The sequence below is a fragment of the Varanus komodoensis genome, unplaced genomic scaffold (genome assembly GCF_004798865.1).
Source record: "Varanus komodoensis strain SLA01 unplaced genomic scaffold, ASM479886v1 scaffold27, whole genome shotgun sequence".
In the NCBI taxonomy this organism is placed as follows: domain Eukaryota; kingdom Metazoa; phylum Chordata; class Lepidosauria; order Squamata; family Varanidae; genus Varanus; species Varanus komodoensis.
The window spans coordinates 2,710,109-2,727,205 of NW_025335701.1; the positions used below are offsets into that span (position 1 = coordinate 2,710,109).

At 40.5% G+C, this 17,097-nt stretch overlaps 1 protein-coding gene across 3 annotated transcripts in view; it reads left to right on the top strand.

Moving 5' to 3' along the window:
* The window catches only part of CDH8 (cadherin 8), a 299,609-nt gene that overhangs the window by 172,168 nt on the left and 110,344 nt on the right, over positions 1–17,097 (top strand). For all 3 annotated transcript variants that reach the window (XM_044434245.1, XM_044434247.1, XM_044434246.1), the window contains exon 5: positions 8,193–8,380. In XM_044434245.1, coding sequence (XP_044290180.1) covers positions 8,193–8,380 — 188 coding nt within the window. The remainder of the gene's footprint in view (positions 1–8,192; positions 8,381–17,097) is intronic.

Sequence of the window (17,097 nt, forward strand, 5' to 3'; positions counted from 1 at the left end):
CCCCCCCCCCCCCCCGTCACCTCTCGGACGCTCTGTGTGAAAAACCCTCCCTCTATAGCTTCTAGGAAGCGATGTGACCTGGCTGTCACCGCTGAGTGAGTCTCCCAAGTAATATCCAGGAGATTGAAATCTCCCATAATTACTGTGTCTCTCCCCCGAGATATCCTTAGAATCTGGTCTGTCAGGACATCATCCAGGGTCTCAAGTTGACCTGGAGGGTGATAACATACCCCCACTGTCAGGTCTCTTTCCCTGTCAAAACCCCTAAGTTTCACCCAGACTGCCTCTACCAAATCCCCATCTGTGCCGCATTCTATCTCACTGCATCCTATCCCTTCCCTGACGTATAAAGCCACGCCCCCGCCTCTCTTTCCTTTCCTGTCCTTTCTAAAAAGGTGATACCCTTCTATGTTCACGTTCCAGACTTGCCTTTCATCCGACCAAGTTTCTGTGATTTTCTTTATCAAAGCATTTCAGGTACTTATGATCCCCCTCATTCTCCTTCTCTCAAGGCTGAACATGGCTAATTCTCTCTGTCTCTGCTCATAGGCCAATATTTCCATACCCTGGATCATTTTTGTTGGCCTGCTCTGGACTCTTTTTAATTTTTCTGCATCTTTCTTAAATCTTGGTGCCCAGTACTGGACATAGTAGAGTGGTGCCTCATTTGAAAAACTGTAACTTCGAACAATGCAGAGTTTGAACATTAAAGTCAAGATAAAATTGTTCTGCAGTTCAAACAATGGTTCTAAGTTCAAACTGTAAGTGTAGTGAAAAAAATGTTACTGCAGCGAAAACGTCATTGGTTGTGCATCCAAACTGAAAAAAAGCCTTGATGTCTTGAATCGATTCATCTTGAACCAGTTTGTCTTGCCTTGAATCGATTCGTCTCATTTTGACTCAGACTGATTTGTCTTAAGTCAATTTCTCTCAACTTGAATTGATTTGTCTCATCCTGACTTGAATCGATTCCTCTTACCTTGGACATTGTGGCAGCCACAGCAGAGTGTGTTTGAAGCAAGGGTGAGCACTTTGAGGGGGATTAATGGCAATGTGTCTTTTCCTGTATTTTTCTATTTAAACATTCACTGTATTTTTTATTACACCTCATATATAACCTTTAACTTAATTTGTTTCAGGAGGCCATATTTGCTGTTTAAGTTTACCAAAATGGGTATTGAGTATGGATTAATTCACTTTCCATGATTTCTAATGGGGAAACTTGATTCGGACTTCAAACGATTCAGAGTTCAAAAGGCCTCCTGAAAAAAATTAAGTTTGAAGTATTAGGCATCACGGTATTACAGGTGTGGTCTGACTAGTGAGGAGTATAGGGGAACTACTACTTCTCATGATGTGGAAGTAATACTGTAATGCATCCCAAAATAGCATTTTGCAGCTGCATCACATTGTTTCTCTCCTCTCCTCTCCTCTCCTCTTCTTCAGTTCTGTTGAGCCATGTATTCCTCATCTTCTATCAATGCATTTGGTTCCTTTCTCGTAGGTGGAGGACTGGGCACTCAAATTTATCAACTCTCCCTGGACCTTCATGCTGTCTTCTAGGTTGTTTGCTATTGCACCTAGTTTTGTATTGTCTACAAACTGATTATCTTTTCTTGCATTTCCTCATCTAAATCATTAATAAAGTTGTAGAAGATCACTGGGCCTGGGACTAACCCTCCAGTACCACAGTAGTTACCTCCATCCAGTTTGAAAAGGTGCCATTAATGAGCACTTTTTGTGTCTACTTTAGCAGCCAATTTTGGATCCACCTCACAGTTTTTCTATCTAGTCTAATTTTTGCTAATCTGCTTATCAAAATGTCATGACACTGCTTATCAAAATGTCATGGCACTATGTTGAAAGCTTTGCTAAAGTCTCAGTAGTTTATGTCCACATTGTCCCCTCTGTCCATTTGAGAGGCTACCCTGTCAAAAACTGTGCTAAATTAGTGTGACAGCATTATTTTTGATAAATCCATGTTGGCTTCTATTAATCACTATATTTTCTTTAAGATGCTTGCAGATGAATTTTTTAATAATTTGCTCCAGAATTTTTCCAGGGATTGATGTCAGACTAACAGGTCTATAGTTCCCAGGTCCAGCTTTTTTCCCTTTTTGAAAAAAGGGCCTTTCACCAGTCATCTGGCACTTCTCCCGTTTTCCAAGATTTATCAAAGTTAATAGCCAGTGGTTCTGAGAGTTCCTCCGCTTAGCTCTTTGATGATTCTGGGATGTAGTTCATTGGGAGATTTGAAAGTGTTTATTCCACTAGGTATTCCTTGACCATTTGTCTGTCAATCTTAGGCTGCCATCTCTCACTTCCAGCTTGTACTTCCTCTTCTTTGCTGATTTCCTTGTGGGAGAAGACTGAGGCGAAGTAGGAACTGACTGGCTCTGCCTTGTCCTTGTCATCTGTTACCACTCTGCCATCCACATTAAGCATCTGGACTTCTCTTTCTCATGTATTTTGTTCTGGGTATGTCTGCAGAAGGTTTGCTTGTTGTTCTTAGCATCCCTTGCTATTTTCAGTTCATTTCCTGTGTTAGTCTTCCTGATGCTGTCCCTGCAATTCCTGGCTATTTGTTTATACTCTTCCTTTGTGGCCTGGCCTGTTTCCAGTACTTTCTTTCTTTCTTTGTTTCTTTCTTATTTCTGGTTGTCATTTAAGTTGTTGTGGACCCACATGGACTTCCTCTGTTGTCTTTTATACATTTTTCTTGTTAGAATTGCACATAGCTGTGTTTGGAGAATCTTCTTTTTCAAGATTTCCCACCCCTCTTGGACTCCTTTTCCCTTAAGAGTGAGTTGCCATGGCATTTTACTTATCGTTTGTCAGAGTTGGCTTTCTTGAAGTCCAGGATACATGTTTTGCTGCAGTTAGCCTTTGTTGCCTGTATAATTGCGAATTCAAATCTCTCATGGTCACATTCTCCCATACTTCCCATGGCTGCTTTTTTGTCCACCAGACCATCCTTTTTAGTTAGTACTAGATTGAGAGTAGCTGCTGCTCTTGTTTCTTCCTCTGCCTCCTGATGCAGTTGTCTTAATGTTCAGTGCTGTATGCTAAGATTGTGATATCCTGGTAATGTCACTATGAGACTTTCAAAATTAGGCTCGGTGTTGGTAAGGCACATTAAGGCTATGATATGTTCCAGTCTGTTTAGTCTGAAAAATATTTACTTCAGCATTGGTTAGCAGCATGCCTTCCATTTTGGGCCCAAAGGCCAAATTCAGATCTTGGGAGGGTCTTTGGAGAGGTACTCTCTGACCCTCTCCAGATAAATGTTAAACCCATTCTTACAGATAGAAAGCATCTGACTCAATTATGTCTAGCAATGTGCTTCTGTCCAAAGAAAGACATCCACCAAAATTCAGTGGCCAGGTAAGGAAGGCATCAGTCAGAAAAGAGACCAATGTTAACTCTAAAGGAACTGGAGGTATTTCCAGCTGAGATAGGACAAACCATTCATGGGATCACTATCAGCTAGATGCTGCACAAAAAAACTGTGCTTTATAAGTGGCAAGAAAAAAGTTACATCAAAACAAACCAGTATCAGAAATTGTTTAGAATTGCAAAAAGACGTGGAGAAATAGCAACATGTGTCAAAAGTTTCTTTGGTCTGATGAAACTAACCTTGAACTTTTTGCCCTTGCTGCTAAATGCTAAGTGATGCACAAAACCAGTGGTTCATAGAATTATAGAACTGGAGAGCTGGAAGGGGCCCATAAGGCCAGCATGTCCCTCTCCTTGCTGAATTAAGACCTCCAGGTGAAAACATCCCTAACATATAGCTTGCCCTTGTCATATAGCTCTAACAGTCAGGATGTTTTCCACTGGCTTCCTGTAACATGAGGTCTGTAACATTCCATGTCCCGGTCCACCTAAGGGAGCTTGGTCTTCCTCTGTCTAACTACCTTTCAAGTACTTAAAAAGTGCTATGATATTTCCCCTCAGTCTTTTCTTATCAACACTAAACACATCAATTTCCTTCAATCTCTCCTCATAGGATTTGTTTCTAGTCCCTGGATCATCCTTGTTGCCCTTCTCTTAATTCTTTCCAGTTTGTCTGATCTGTGGGGCACAGAACTGGGCACAGTATACCAGTACTAATCAGTACTTCTCATGTTCTGGAAGTGGTACTTCTATTAATGTAGCCCAAAATAACATTTGCCTTTTTATGTAGGCACATCACATTGAGTACTCATATTCAGCTTGCGATTTACAATTCCAAGAACTTTCTCACTAGCAGTATTATTGAGCCAAGTATCCTCCAGTTTTAACAATGCATTTGGTTTCTTTTTGCTAACCTGACATTTGCCCCTGCTAAATTTTATTTTGTTGGTTTTGGCCCACAGCATGGGCCTTCTTCTTTTGCCTTGAGAGTTCTGTTCCTTCAGTGGAGTGTGGTGGTGGCAGGATCACATTGTGGGGATACATTTCCTCAACAAGTACTGAGAGAAAGGTCAGGATGAAGGGTTGGATGGATAGAACCGAAAATACAGCAGTTCCAGAGGAAAATCTGTTTCAGGTCTACAAGAGAACTGGGAAGTGGGAAGAAATGCACTTTCTACTAGGACAATGGTCCTAAACACATGGCCAAAGTATCACTGGAGTGCTTTAAAAAGTGCTATGGGTGCTATGAAGTTCATTGGGTGACTTTGGGCCAGTCACCCTTTCTAAGCCTGACCTACCTCGCAGGTTTGTTGCTGTGAGGATAAAATAAAGCTATGCAAGCCACCACATATGGGTTAAACATGGGTTCACTCAAATCAGATGAGGAAAAAGTGGGATGTTTATGCTGTGTGAGTATAATACTGCATTTATCCTTTATTGTGGCCTGGTGATGTGAACAAGATACTTGGTTATCTTCATGTCACCACTTGCTTACTTGACCTTCATCAAATCCAGGTGAGGTGGTTTCTTTCCTAAATCACTGCCTAAGCGTGATAATGGACCAGATGAGGGCTTGAGTTCACTTTTGAAATATGGGTTAAACATGGGTTCACTCTAACTCCCACTTTTGCCATTTGAACAACTGTTGTTCAGCTGTTCAGTCATGTCCAACTCTAAGTGATCCTATGGGCCAAATCTTGCCACACTTTCTGATCCTCTGCCACCTCTTTTGGCTGAACAACAATAAAAGCTTGCAAGTGGAAATGCAAATTAAGCCAAACAAGCTTTGAAGTGAATATCCGAACTGAGTTTTTGGTTTTTCTTTTTTCCTCCCTATGGTGACAGTATTTATTTATTTATTTATTATTTATATCCTGCCTTTTCCCTACAAAGGGCTCAAGGCAGCTTACATCATTCTCCTCTTCCATCTTATCCTCACAACAACAATCCTGTGAGGTAGGTTGGGCTGACAGTCTGTGACTGGCCCAAAGTCACCCAGTTGGCTCCATGGCTGAGCGGGGACTAGAACCCAGATTGTCTGAGTCCCAGTCCCAGGCTCTTACCCACTACACCACACTGGCTCTCAGTAGAAAAGGCCATGGGGGGGAAACTGTGAAAAGGAAGTAGAGCACTGTATTTTGCCTGTCCCCACCTTCTGCTCATGGAATGGAATGTTGCAGATTGATGAGCGCACAGCTGAAGTGTTTGTTGTGGGCATATCAAGCTAAGATCAGGTTGCTAGGCAGATCACCGTTCCTACAAGTGTATGCAATCTGCAAAGCCTGCACAGGAGGCCCCACAGGTCACAACATGATGTGCAGATAACCACACAGCAACAACTCAGGAGGGTTTCTTCTCCATGGTGGCACACTTCTGGGAATGCTCTTCTCTCTGGGCTTTGGAAAACACCAGTTGGGGCATGTCTTAAACACAAGTTAACATCTCCCTTTTTGCTTAGGTCTTTTCTGACTGATGGCCCTGTTTCTTAATCGTTGGTTTTCTTATTTTATTTTACTTTATTTGAGGATGTTTTATTCTTAGGTTTACATTTCAAGTTATCTTTCAGATATGGTAAAGCAGTTTTAAACTGATCTGATAAATAATAAATCAATATTAAATGAGAAGAAAGGTATCTGCTCGAACTAAACCTGGTAGGCTAAATGTTTTTCACTCACCAATACCACTTAGAATTAGCAGGGGTCTCAGAGGTGCTTATTTTTAAAAATGAAATAAGTACTTTAAAAGTGCTGGATTCTTGAATCTCTTCCTTTCTGTTCCTCTGAAAAGAATCGGTACTCATGTATCTTCCAAACAATCAGAGCTTGGACAGAGAAAATTGTCCCATCACTAAATGCTTTTGCCAAACTAAGAATGTTACATTCATTGATACAATATTGATTGATGTTCTGGAGACATACAATAATTGCGGCGGACAGAGTCTTGTGTTGGACCAGATGTTGTGTTGGACCAGATGTAGCAAACTCATCTGCTTCTTGCACTCCTATTCAGAAATGATATCCCCCTTCTACTAATCCATGTGAGAGTGAAAAATGTTCCAGAAAAACATTTCTTAGAAGATCTTCTGGTTACAATAGATAGTAAATGATTGGTGTTTTATTTTCTGCACAATGGACCCTTTTAATATTTGTAAACCATATGTACTGAAAACACTTCCCTAAAATATATCATCTTAAATTACTACATTTTATAATAATTTAGAGGTTCATAGTCAACTATAATCTATGCAAATTCTTCTGAAAATTATGCTAAAGCAAGACATAACCAATTCTGCCCCTGGAAGGGAAGAATGAAATAATAGGGGCCCCTGTTTAAGACTGTCTGACTCATCAGGCATGCATGGTCTTTATTGGATTGGTTTCAGTGATAAGTGGTTCTGAAACTGATAATTTCACCTCTTCCCTGTAGCAGAAACAAGTGAATTATGAAGAAGAATGGATAATTAGGCCATGTGTAGATGTGTTCAGGGGCCATAGGTTGCCCATACTTTGCTGGCTTCCAGATCATTGTGAAAAGACAAAGTGAACTGTCATTAGAATGAACAATTTGTTTCTTTCTCTAAGTAATGAGAAATCTGAGATATAATGTAAAATACTCTCCTAGAATCCAATTTAAGCCTATAAAGGTGACATCCTAGGTTCTGAATTCCAAGTGGGACAAACAGTCCTGGGAAATACTGCTAGCTTCATTATTTTCTTAAGGAATACTTACAAAAATCTTCTCAATTGAATTTGCAGAAGAATTTCAGAGCTCCTATTTACATGGAGATCATTAAACTGTGTGCCCAAATTTCCAATGTAATTCATTACTGAGTTCCTAATATAAAGACAAATATATTGCACCATTAATGCAAACTACATGTAAATACGGTTATGTCCATATGTAATGCAAATGGCCAGCCAAAGACATTTAGCTGCCCAAGGCAACAAGCCCTCCCTTCCAACTCACCACTGCTCATCTATAGTTTAACTGGAATGGTAGTTGATGGGACAACACACTCTGTTGTGTCTGGGGGCAGAATGCTAGTTTTGAGGGCTCAGCACAGACCTGGGTGAGGCACTAAGGGAGAGTAGGGTGTGCTCTCCAAATCCTACATCACCAAAACTGTCTTCTCAGTTGGCTGCCTCTGTCTGCCTGATGGTAGCAAAGTCAATTATCATTAAAGAAGCAATCTGATTAAACCATGCAACAGAGCATTTCCATTTCTTCTTATGCCAGTCAGCCATACTTGGCTCCTCTGTTGAGCTCTATTTTTGCACCAATTATTGCATTGATTATTAGTTCACATCATTCTTTTACTACAATTTTTCTTACAGGCAAACTAAACATGATACAAAGTGTGTATTTTCATTCAACACACAGGGTTTTGTTTTATTTAACAAATGCAAACATCTTCTGCTGGAGGGGGTATGATATTTATCAGAGCAGGCAGTTTGGAGGAATGTAAACCTTTCTTCTCCCGCTGAAAAAAATAATTCTCTGAAATGACTATTAACAATAGAAGAAAATATCACCCTTGGGGTCTGGGGCACTGGCAGACTGAAGTTCTAGGATTCATTTGCCTGCGCATTATCCTGCAGTGTGCACGTTATGTGATGTATGTAAATAAATCTGAGAAACTGACTGCATCTCACACTGCCACATTTATGAGATGAACAGCATAAATGAAAGAGAGTGCAATCTGATCTCGTGTATCTCTGTTGATGTTTTCATCTCACTTTCCTCTTCTTTCTTTCTTTCTTTCTTTCTTTCTTTCTTTCTTTCTTTCTTTCTTTCAGGCTTATATCACTTCTCTGTCCTGGAAGACATTGCTATTGGTGAACCAGTAGGAAGGGTTAAAGCAAATGACCTGGACACTGGTGAGAATGCTAAGTCCTCCTATGACATTATTGAAGGAGACGGAATGAATATCTTTGAGATCACTCCAGACTCCCAGACTCAGGAAGGCATTATTAGATTGAGAAAGGTAAATGGCAACTTAAAGAACGTGTTTGCAGACCTTGGTGTTGCACAGATCAGTCCTTAAAGCATCTTTGTTTCATCAGAGTATGGCTGGTCTTGGGATTGATATGCATGATTCTATGTTCTGTTTTAAAAACTACGTGGTATATTATTCCCTCTCTCTTTGACACACACAGGCATACATCTAGCCAGGTTTCTAGACCATGGCATCTGTTGCTTCTCCTTCCCACCACCACACAGTTTGGGCCAGAGTGAGAGCCAAGTGAGCAAACAGGTTGCCCTGGTGAAGAGGAGGAAGAAGCCCAGAGAGCCATCCTGGAGACTGGGCTCTCAGCCAAGTCTCTCCTGCACACTGGCCTTCCCTCCTTCGCTCCCTCTCTTGCAGGAAGCATGCATACAGACGTGCACCACTGCCGCTGTCCCGTGAAGCAGCCTCTGGCTAAGTAAGAGGAACCCTCGTCTCTCTGTTCAGACACTAGATGGCTGGCCCACTTCCAATTAAGCAGTGTGGGAACAGCCACTGTGTGTGTGTGTGAGAATAATTAAGGATCCCAGCACAAGCGCGACAAGGCATGCTGTCTTCCTGATAGTGCATTGTTCATGCTGGTTTGTTTGTCTGTTTAACATAAGAGTCCATCTGGCCCTTCCTCTGGGTTTATCTGCCAGGTTGTAGCCAGAAATGTAAATTTCTAGAAGCCATGAAAGGATTTCCCACCCACCCTTCAGGAGATGGGAAAATTTGAATTTTGGGAGAGAATAGGGGAAAATGCTTCTTTTAAAGCAGTCTTTGCAGCTCTAAAACCATTCTGTTACTTTAGAAACAATAAAATGTGTTGTGGACCACCTGGTTTACTCTTAACATTAAACTTAAAAATAAAACAGTTGTCAGCAATTATGTAATTATAGCCTGAATAAACTATATTTTAATGCAGAATAGCAGACATAACAACTTTATGAGCAAATCTATGCATACTTCATGTGCAGTTTTATAATTTATGTTTTTAAATTAATATTGTGAGCGTACAGTAAGTTGTTCTTTAAGAAATGAAACAGAAGCAGGGAGAGCTGGAGGCAGAGGAGGAGTGCTGCATAGCGGCTATTGCTATTTATGAAGAATTGGCTGGGAGATTAGGCAGCTCTGAAGGAAATGCTGTCAAGAGCTTATTCAGCTGGGGAAGAAACACTTCTCTGTTACCATGCATATTTGGTTGCAAACATCTATAGAATCCAAAAACTATTATTTCAACTGGTATGTTTTATTCCCACCTGTAAAAAAATCCCCCTTCTCACACATCTTAAAAGGGTTTTTTAAACTGTTTAAAAAGGGTTAAAGTGGTTTGAATGAGGCTCTGCTTCCCATATTTCTTTGGGTCCATTGTTATTTTTAACTGAAAGCACATCAAACTTGTAATGCCCACACCACAAACACTGCTGTTTACCAGAGGTAAAAATGGGAGAACTGGCCATGCCATGAACAGCGATCCCCCCTTAAACCAGTGTTGACACTCTAGAGGGCTGTGAGCAGGGGAGGAGACCACCTTCTACATCAAACAGATTTTCCGCCACCAAAATTCGGCTGCTTTCCCCCAGTCACAGTTCTTGACAGTGGTTACTCTGTCAATCCTCACACCCTTATAGATGTGAAGATTGTGGAGTTTGCAGAAAGCACCAAAAATATTCCCCAGCTGTTATTTGGCACAGCTGACATTTCCAGTAGGAGACCTGGACTGTATTTTCCATAAAGGACAAAGGAAAAAAAGGAAGATTGAAAATATACTTATTGAAATATATTTCTGAAATGTATTGCAGTATACACTGTGCTTCAGAACCTTACATTGGCATGAGAGAGAGAGAGAGAGAGAGAGAGAGAGAGAGAGAGAGAGAGAGAGAGAGAGAGAGAGAGAGAGAGGTCATTACAATGTGAAAAGCATTTTGCAATTTTATTCCAAAATGAAAGGAGGGCTTCTGAACTTCTCTCACATGTGAACCAGGATTACAAGTTAGTGCACAGGAGGTGCAAATAATGTATTATTTGTTCCATCATGTTCCATCATGAAAACAAAACAAAACACACAGTCAGTTTAAGGCTCTCTCATGTCAGCATAGGAAATCCAGGAAATTGTGGCTCAGAGAGATGCTTTAACAGGCACACCCATAGTCAGGAATGATATTGTGCGATGTCGCGGTGCTTCCTTGCAACTTGCTCTCCATGCACCCACACTTTTCCTTGGTCTTTCAGGCCCAAAACCAGATGGGGAGGATGGAGTGCCTGGGGCCAGCAAGGATGCAGCACGTTGTCCTGGTCCTGTATTGCCCTATGAAGCATAGGAGCCTTATTGTATTGCTAGAGGACTCCTCCTGTGAGTTGACCACACCTATCGGTTGCTTGCAAGCAAGCAAAATTTGTGACATCACACAACAGCATTAAAGCATCAGCCTCAGCTTCCAATTTCCTGTCTGTGTGAAGCTTTAGCCAAAATGAGATAGCTTGCCATCTGCTTGTAAACTGACATTTAAAAAAAATCATTGAATTCCCCAGGTTTATGAAAAGAAAATGTACTGTTACTGTTTTGTGGAGAAAAGCATATACCACCCTCCCCAAAAACAAAACACAAGCCACTAATGGTTTATTAATTGATGAGAGGTATGCAAATGCATAGATCTGTCCCTCTCTATTCAGAAAGGTTTGCATCTGAGTAAGTCTACAGAATGTGCAAGCATGGCCTTTGCCTTTCCCTCCCTATCCCCTCCTCATCTGCAATGTATCTATTAGTGAGAGTGATTTCCTCAGCCTATAAGATTACATTCCCCTTATCTCAGTCGACAATTTCCTTCCATCCCTCCCCCTCTATCAGAAAACTGACAGGAGTGCTGGAATCCCTCTGAAGGCACAGGAGACATGGCAGCATTGCAGCTTCAGCGTACAAATGAGTGTGCCTGACATAACCTGTCAGAAGCTGCTACCGCTGACTTTCCTGGGGCAGGGGGGAAAGCCAACTTAGTAACTTGTGATCTGATACTCAGCATGTCACTAAACCAATGAAAGGCACATCTCCTTGACAAAACTAAATAAAGTACATTTCACCAAAATGTGAAAGATGTATATGATATGGTGAGTTACAGCTTGGGGTAAAAATGTACAGATGTGTCAATTCTCAGCACTTTTTATAGAATCGACTTGAAACTGCACAACTGAATATCCTACTGGGTAGAGCAAGAGCACCAAGTTTCATTATTATTTGTTCAATGGGTTATTTTTATAAGCAGTAATTTTTTTAGATTTATAAAATCGGAACCCCCTTCCCTTCCCTTCCCTTCCCTTCCCTTCCCTTCCCTTCCCTTCCCCTTCCCCTTCCCCTTCCCCTTCCCCTTCCCCTTCCCCTTCAGTCCTGTATGTGCTTTCCTTGGACAAAGCTGTCTTAAACTCATTGGATCTTAATGTGACTAGAAATGCATATAGTTGCTATATAAGATAAAATAGTAATTGAATTCATTTATTTCACTTAAGTTTTAACCATGGAAATGATCGAAGCTTAAAGGCATCTAAATTTTGGCTTATTTTGGAAATAAAAATGTGCCCTGTTGCTTCCTTCGCAATTGTATTCCTGTGATTGTAAGTGATCCTAACATTACAGAAAAAGAATGAAGAAATAAATGAAATAAATGAAATAAACTCTTAATTCAATGTTTTGTATGGCCCTTGAGAGGATTTACTTCTCCAGAGTACAAAGAATTTGCTAATCTTTGTGTGTGTGTGTGTGTGTGTGTGTGTGTGTGTGTGTGTGTGTGTGTTTGGGGGGGTTATTAAATATTCTGCCTAGCCAGGGACTTTCTGCCTGTTGACAATTTGGTATGAATATTTTTTGATGCTGAAATGATCAGGGACTGGAGCAACTCCTCAATGAGGAGCAGCTAGATCTGGACTGTTTAGCTTACATAAAAGGCAAGTAAGGGGAGGCACGATAGAGATGCTTAAAATAATACATGGTGTGCAGAAAAAGAGGCATTTTTCTGTCTCTCCCATAACACTTGAAACTAGGTTACCCCATGAAACTGACTAGTGAAATGTTTAGTACAGAGAAAAGGAAGCACTTTTTCACACATTGCGCAGGTGAACTATGGGATTTGTTGCCACAGGAAGTGGTGATTTACACCAGTTTTAAAAAGGATTTCAACAGATTCATGAGCAGGGAGGCTATCAGTGGTAAGAGCTTTGCAGACTGTGTGCTACCTCCTTTCCCAGAGGTGCCATGCCTGCATACACCTGTTCGCGACAGGTGGAGGTCTTGTGCCCATCTTGCTTGAGTGATCCTGTGGGCAAATGGTTTGCCACCATGCATACAGAATTCTAGAATATATGAACTTTTGGTCTGATATAGCATGGCTCTTATATTCTTGTGACCTACCCACTTTGGTACCTTCAGCTCCATATACAGCAGACCTCTAGCTCCTATTCTCTGTCCTGATCAGCCAGCTCCATAGCTGAGCTTCATAGCAGGAGTGAGAAACCTTAGGCCAGGGTTTTCCATATATTGTGCAGTCCTTTCTACATTCTAAAATGTTGAAATGCCTTTCATTTGGATGAGGAATTGCAGGGAAAAATTTGCAGATGACACTAAACTGAGAAGCATAGCTGAAACCCTGGAAGACTTTTGGAAGACAGAAAGAAGATTCCAGGTGATCATGATAGGTTGGAGCACTGGCCTGAAAACAACAGCATGAAATTCAGTTGGGACAAATGCCATGTTCTGCACCTAGGAAAAAGAATCCAAAGACATTTTACAAGAAGGAGTATACTTGGCTCAACGATACTGCAAGTGAGAAGAATCTTGGAATTGTACATCAAAAGCTAAAGATGAACAAACAGTGTGATGTGCCAAGTGCTATTTTAGGCTGCATTAACAGAAATATCACTTCCAAATCCGTGACATACTAGTTACCCTTTACTCAGCACTGGTTAGGCCTCATTTGGAGTCCTGTGTCCAGTTCTGGGCACCATAATTGAAGGAAGGTGCAGACAAACTGGAAAGGGTTCAGAGGAAGGCAACAAGGATGATTCAAGGACTGGAAACAACACCCTGAGAGGAGAGATTGAATGAACTGGGAATGTTTAGCCTAAAGAAAAGAAGACTAAGGAGAGATGAAATGGTAGGCACATGGTAGGCATGTCATGAGAGGAGCCGACTGGAGCAGAGGGGTCAGACTAGATGGCCTGGGAGGACCCTTCTGACTCACTCTATGTTTCTAAGTACTTGAAAGGCTCTCACAAAGCAGAAGGATAGGATCTCTTCTCCATCGTCCCAAAGAACAATACACAGAATAATGGGCTCAAGCTAGAAATCTGGAAAAAAATCCTGACTGTTAGAGCAGTAGGACAATGGAACAAATGACCTAGGAAGGTTTTGGGATCCCCCACACTAGTGGCACTCAAGATGAGAGGAGAGGATGGTTTAGCTTGGAGTTCTGCACTGAGCCAATGGCTCTCTGGCCTCTTCCAATTATGATTCAATGGTTCTATAGTGTGTATTTTGCATTGATTTTGGTCTCTGATATGCACACTGGGGAACATATTTTCTATCATATGTTAAGAGAACAGGCTGCCAAATGCTTTTGGTTACTACGATTTTTGTCTGCTGAATATGAAGTGGCTAAAATGATATAGGATGCATGATTGGCAAATTGTGCATATTCTGATTTACAGACACCTATTCATAGCTACAAAAGCCTGATTTCTGAGTAAGCAGAGAAGTGAGCATTTGTCATGTTTACTAAAAATTGCAAAGTTCCATTTGAGCTGGATTCACATCTTTAAAAATCAACATGATTTTTTAAAGTACAAATATATGGTGAAGCTTCTAGAGACTTCCTGAAAGAGTTTTGTGATTTCTATTTGTATTCTTTCTATTTGCATTGCAGATTTAAGCTTCTGTGTCATTCTCTCTCTCTCCCCCCTCTCTCTCCCCCTCTCCTTCTCTCTTTGTTCCTTTCCACGGGACATTGTGATGCAAATTTACATATCTTTCCAAACCTTGGTAAATTTGCAAGTTTGAAATATTAATCATTGTGAGTCATCAGAGGGTTGGATTGTAAATCTCCATTTCTTGAACTTTAAGCAGCTATGTATTCAGGTTGCTCATAAAATTGGTACAATACTTCTTTTTAAATACCCTGCATATTCTGTGACACTTTTTGTTTGGTGGGTGCCTATCTGCTATTTTTGCATGTTATGTTTATAAATATAATCAATCAGGAATTTCTCATATTTTGATATCCATATTTATAGTTCGACAGTTACCTGTTATGTGAAGTTTGTACCTTCCACACAACAAACAAACAAACAAAAGTTTACACACAGCATGCACAATTGATTTAATTTTGTTTCAGCTTGTATATTTAGCCATTTTGGGGTCAATGGAGCAATGGATCCCATGTTAATAATCTCAAACCCATCATAACACTTGATCTTTTATTCACAGGAGTCAAAACATAGTGCTTAAAGATACATTCTTCAGATCTTTATTGTACATTCAGACCTAATTAAAACACTGTCCTTGAGGTTAAGTCTCCTGGACATACGATGTGACTATGTGAGAGTCAGAAACATCCATGAAAATGATGGGATGTGCTATCTGCATCCCCAGTACAGTGCCATTATAGCTCCTTGGTAGGCAAGTCTGAATTTCTGTCCCTGGTTCTCTGAAGAGTATTTTAATTTCAGGAAACTCTCTTGTGGATTCTGTCCTCAGTATCTCAGAGTAAAGCACCAGTGAGGGTTTCTTAGGTAAAAAAAGAATGTGAAGTGTTTTTAAACATGAGATTGTATGCATATTTGAGCCACTTACATGTCAGTGGGGCAAACCTAAGAATTAGCTAAGCTTTTGATATAGTGCCCCACAACATGCTGATAAGTAGATTAGCACGAAGTGGAGTAGACTGAAAAACTATTAGGTAGATCCAAAACTGCTTGCTAACTCAGACACAAAGTGGCACCTTCTCAGACTGGTGGGAGGTAACTAGTGGGGTGCCTCAGGGTTCAGTCCTGCGCCCAGTACTCTTCAACATCTTTATTAATGATTATGTATGTATGCTATGTTATTCCATTTCTGTTTCACACCATAACCTGAAGATAATTTGGGCAGCTTATAATACTAGAGGATAAAAAGAGTTATTAATCAGGTAAAAGATAAAACAATAAAATAAAAGAATACCTCAAATAAAACACACTCATACATATCAGTAAACACAACCAACAAATTAACCAAAATTAATAAAAATGTTAATAGGAAAATTTTTGCATCAATACACATACATAACACAAACAAACATATGAGGAATAGGGTTAAAAGAGCAAACAAACAAGCACTGGAATAAATGCAACCATCTGGCTTAATGTAGCTTTGTCATTACAGTATCCAGGTTCTTCAAGTAAGCAACCAGTCTGCCTGAACCTGCGTGATAATTAGAGTAATTTTCCCTTACTAGTGCAGCTGGTTGGGACATCCATACTTAGTGAAGATGGCTGGCTAACAAACCATCCAGCAACTCTAGAACAGGACAGGAGTTCATCATGGCTTATTAACCACACTTATGTCATTGAAACTGCCCCGTATCTGAAGAACCATGGGATCATAGAATGAGAGAAGCATATAGCTGTAAAGGGCCAGAAACGCATTGTGCCCAACCCCCTGCTCAGTGCAGGACTCTCATTCCTCTCATTCCTCTCATTCCTCTCATATGGCTGCAGAGTTTCATCTTGAATGCCTCTAGTGTGGGCAAGCGCCACTGTGGCTTCTCAGAATACAGAGGCTAAAATGGGGGGCATTCCAACCAACAAAGATGGAGGAAGGAGAATGGACTGGGATCTAATTGATGAAAGAGCTTTTTCATTATCATTCTTACCCACTGCCTGATAAATCAGCTAGACAGTCCTGATAGTTAGCTAGTTAGCTAATAGTTAGTCAGTTTTAAATAGTCAGATGGGAAGCTGTAAAGTTTTTACCCTTCTCCTGCTGCCCCTGGTTTCTGATGGAAGGCAACTGGATAGACAGAGGGTTCTGTAATTCCAAGTTTGTATTTACTGAGTGTTGTTCCTTTAGGATTATTCTCTCAATGCAAAAATGGAGGAAAGTTCTGTTCCTCCACACAGACATAAATATGCTTTAAAACCCTGGTTAATGTGTAATATTACCTTGTCATATGATTAGTTTCAATACTGACTGTACCCATTAAAGGACATTAATTTTTAATCGTGTGTGCGTACTTGCATGCACATGCCCAGGCACACTTTGGCAAACAGTAAAATATTCCTTCCACATAAAGTTTGTTCATTTCCCCTTTGCTCCTTATCTCCAATGAACAGAATACGGATTGGGTACATGATTAATATGCAGCCCAGACCATTAGTAGTAAAAATTATTACAGGGCTAAAGGAGAAAAGTGACAGAACTCTTAGTAAGGAAGTGTTGTGTATGCCTGTGTTCCTAGTTTTGAGAAAAAGTAAGGCTGATTTGGCAGGATTTCATTGAGCCTTAGCCTATAAACAATTATCAATAAATGCCCAGAAAATTTACAGCCCAGATCAAATGAAAGAGAAAGAGATTGCATTAAATCCAAGTGTCTGGAGCTTAAATGCACAGCACTTCCATCCGTCCCCATTGTATTTGTTTGTTCTTGCTGTTGTTGTCATTAGAAAAATGTATTTATCTTTGTCATTCTTAACAG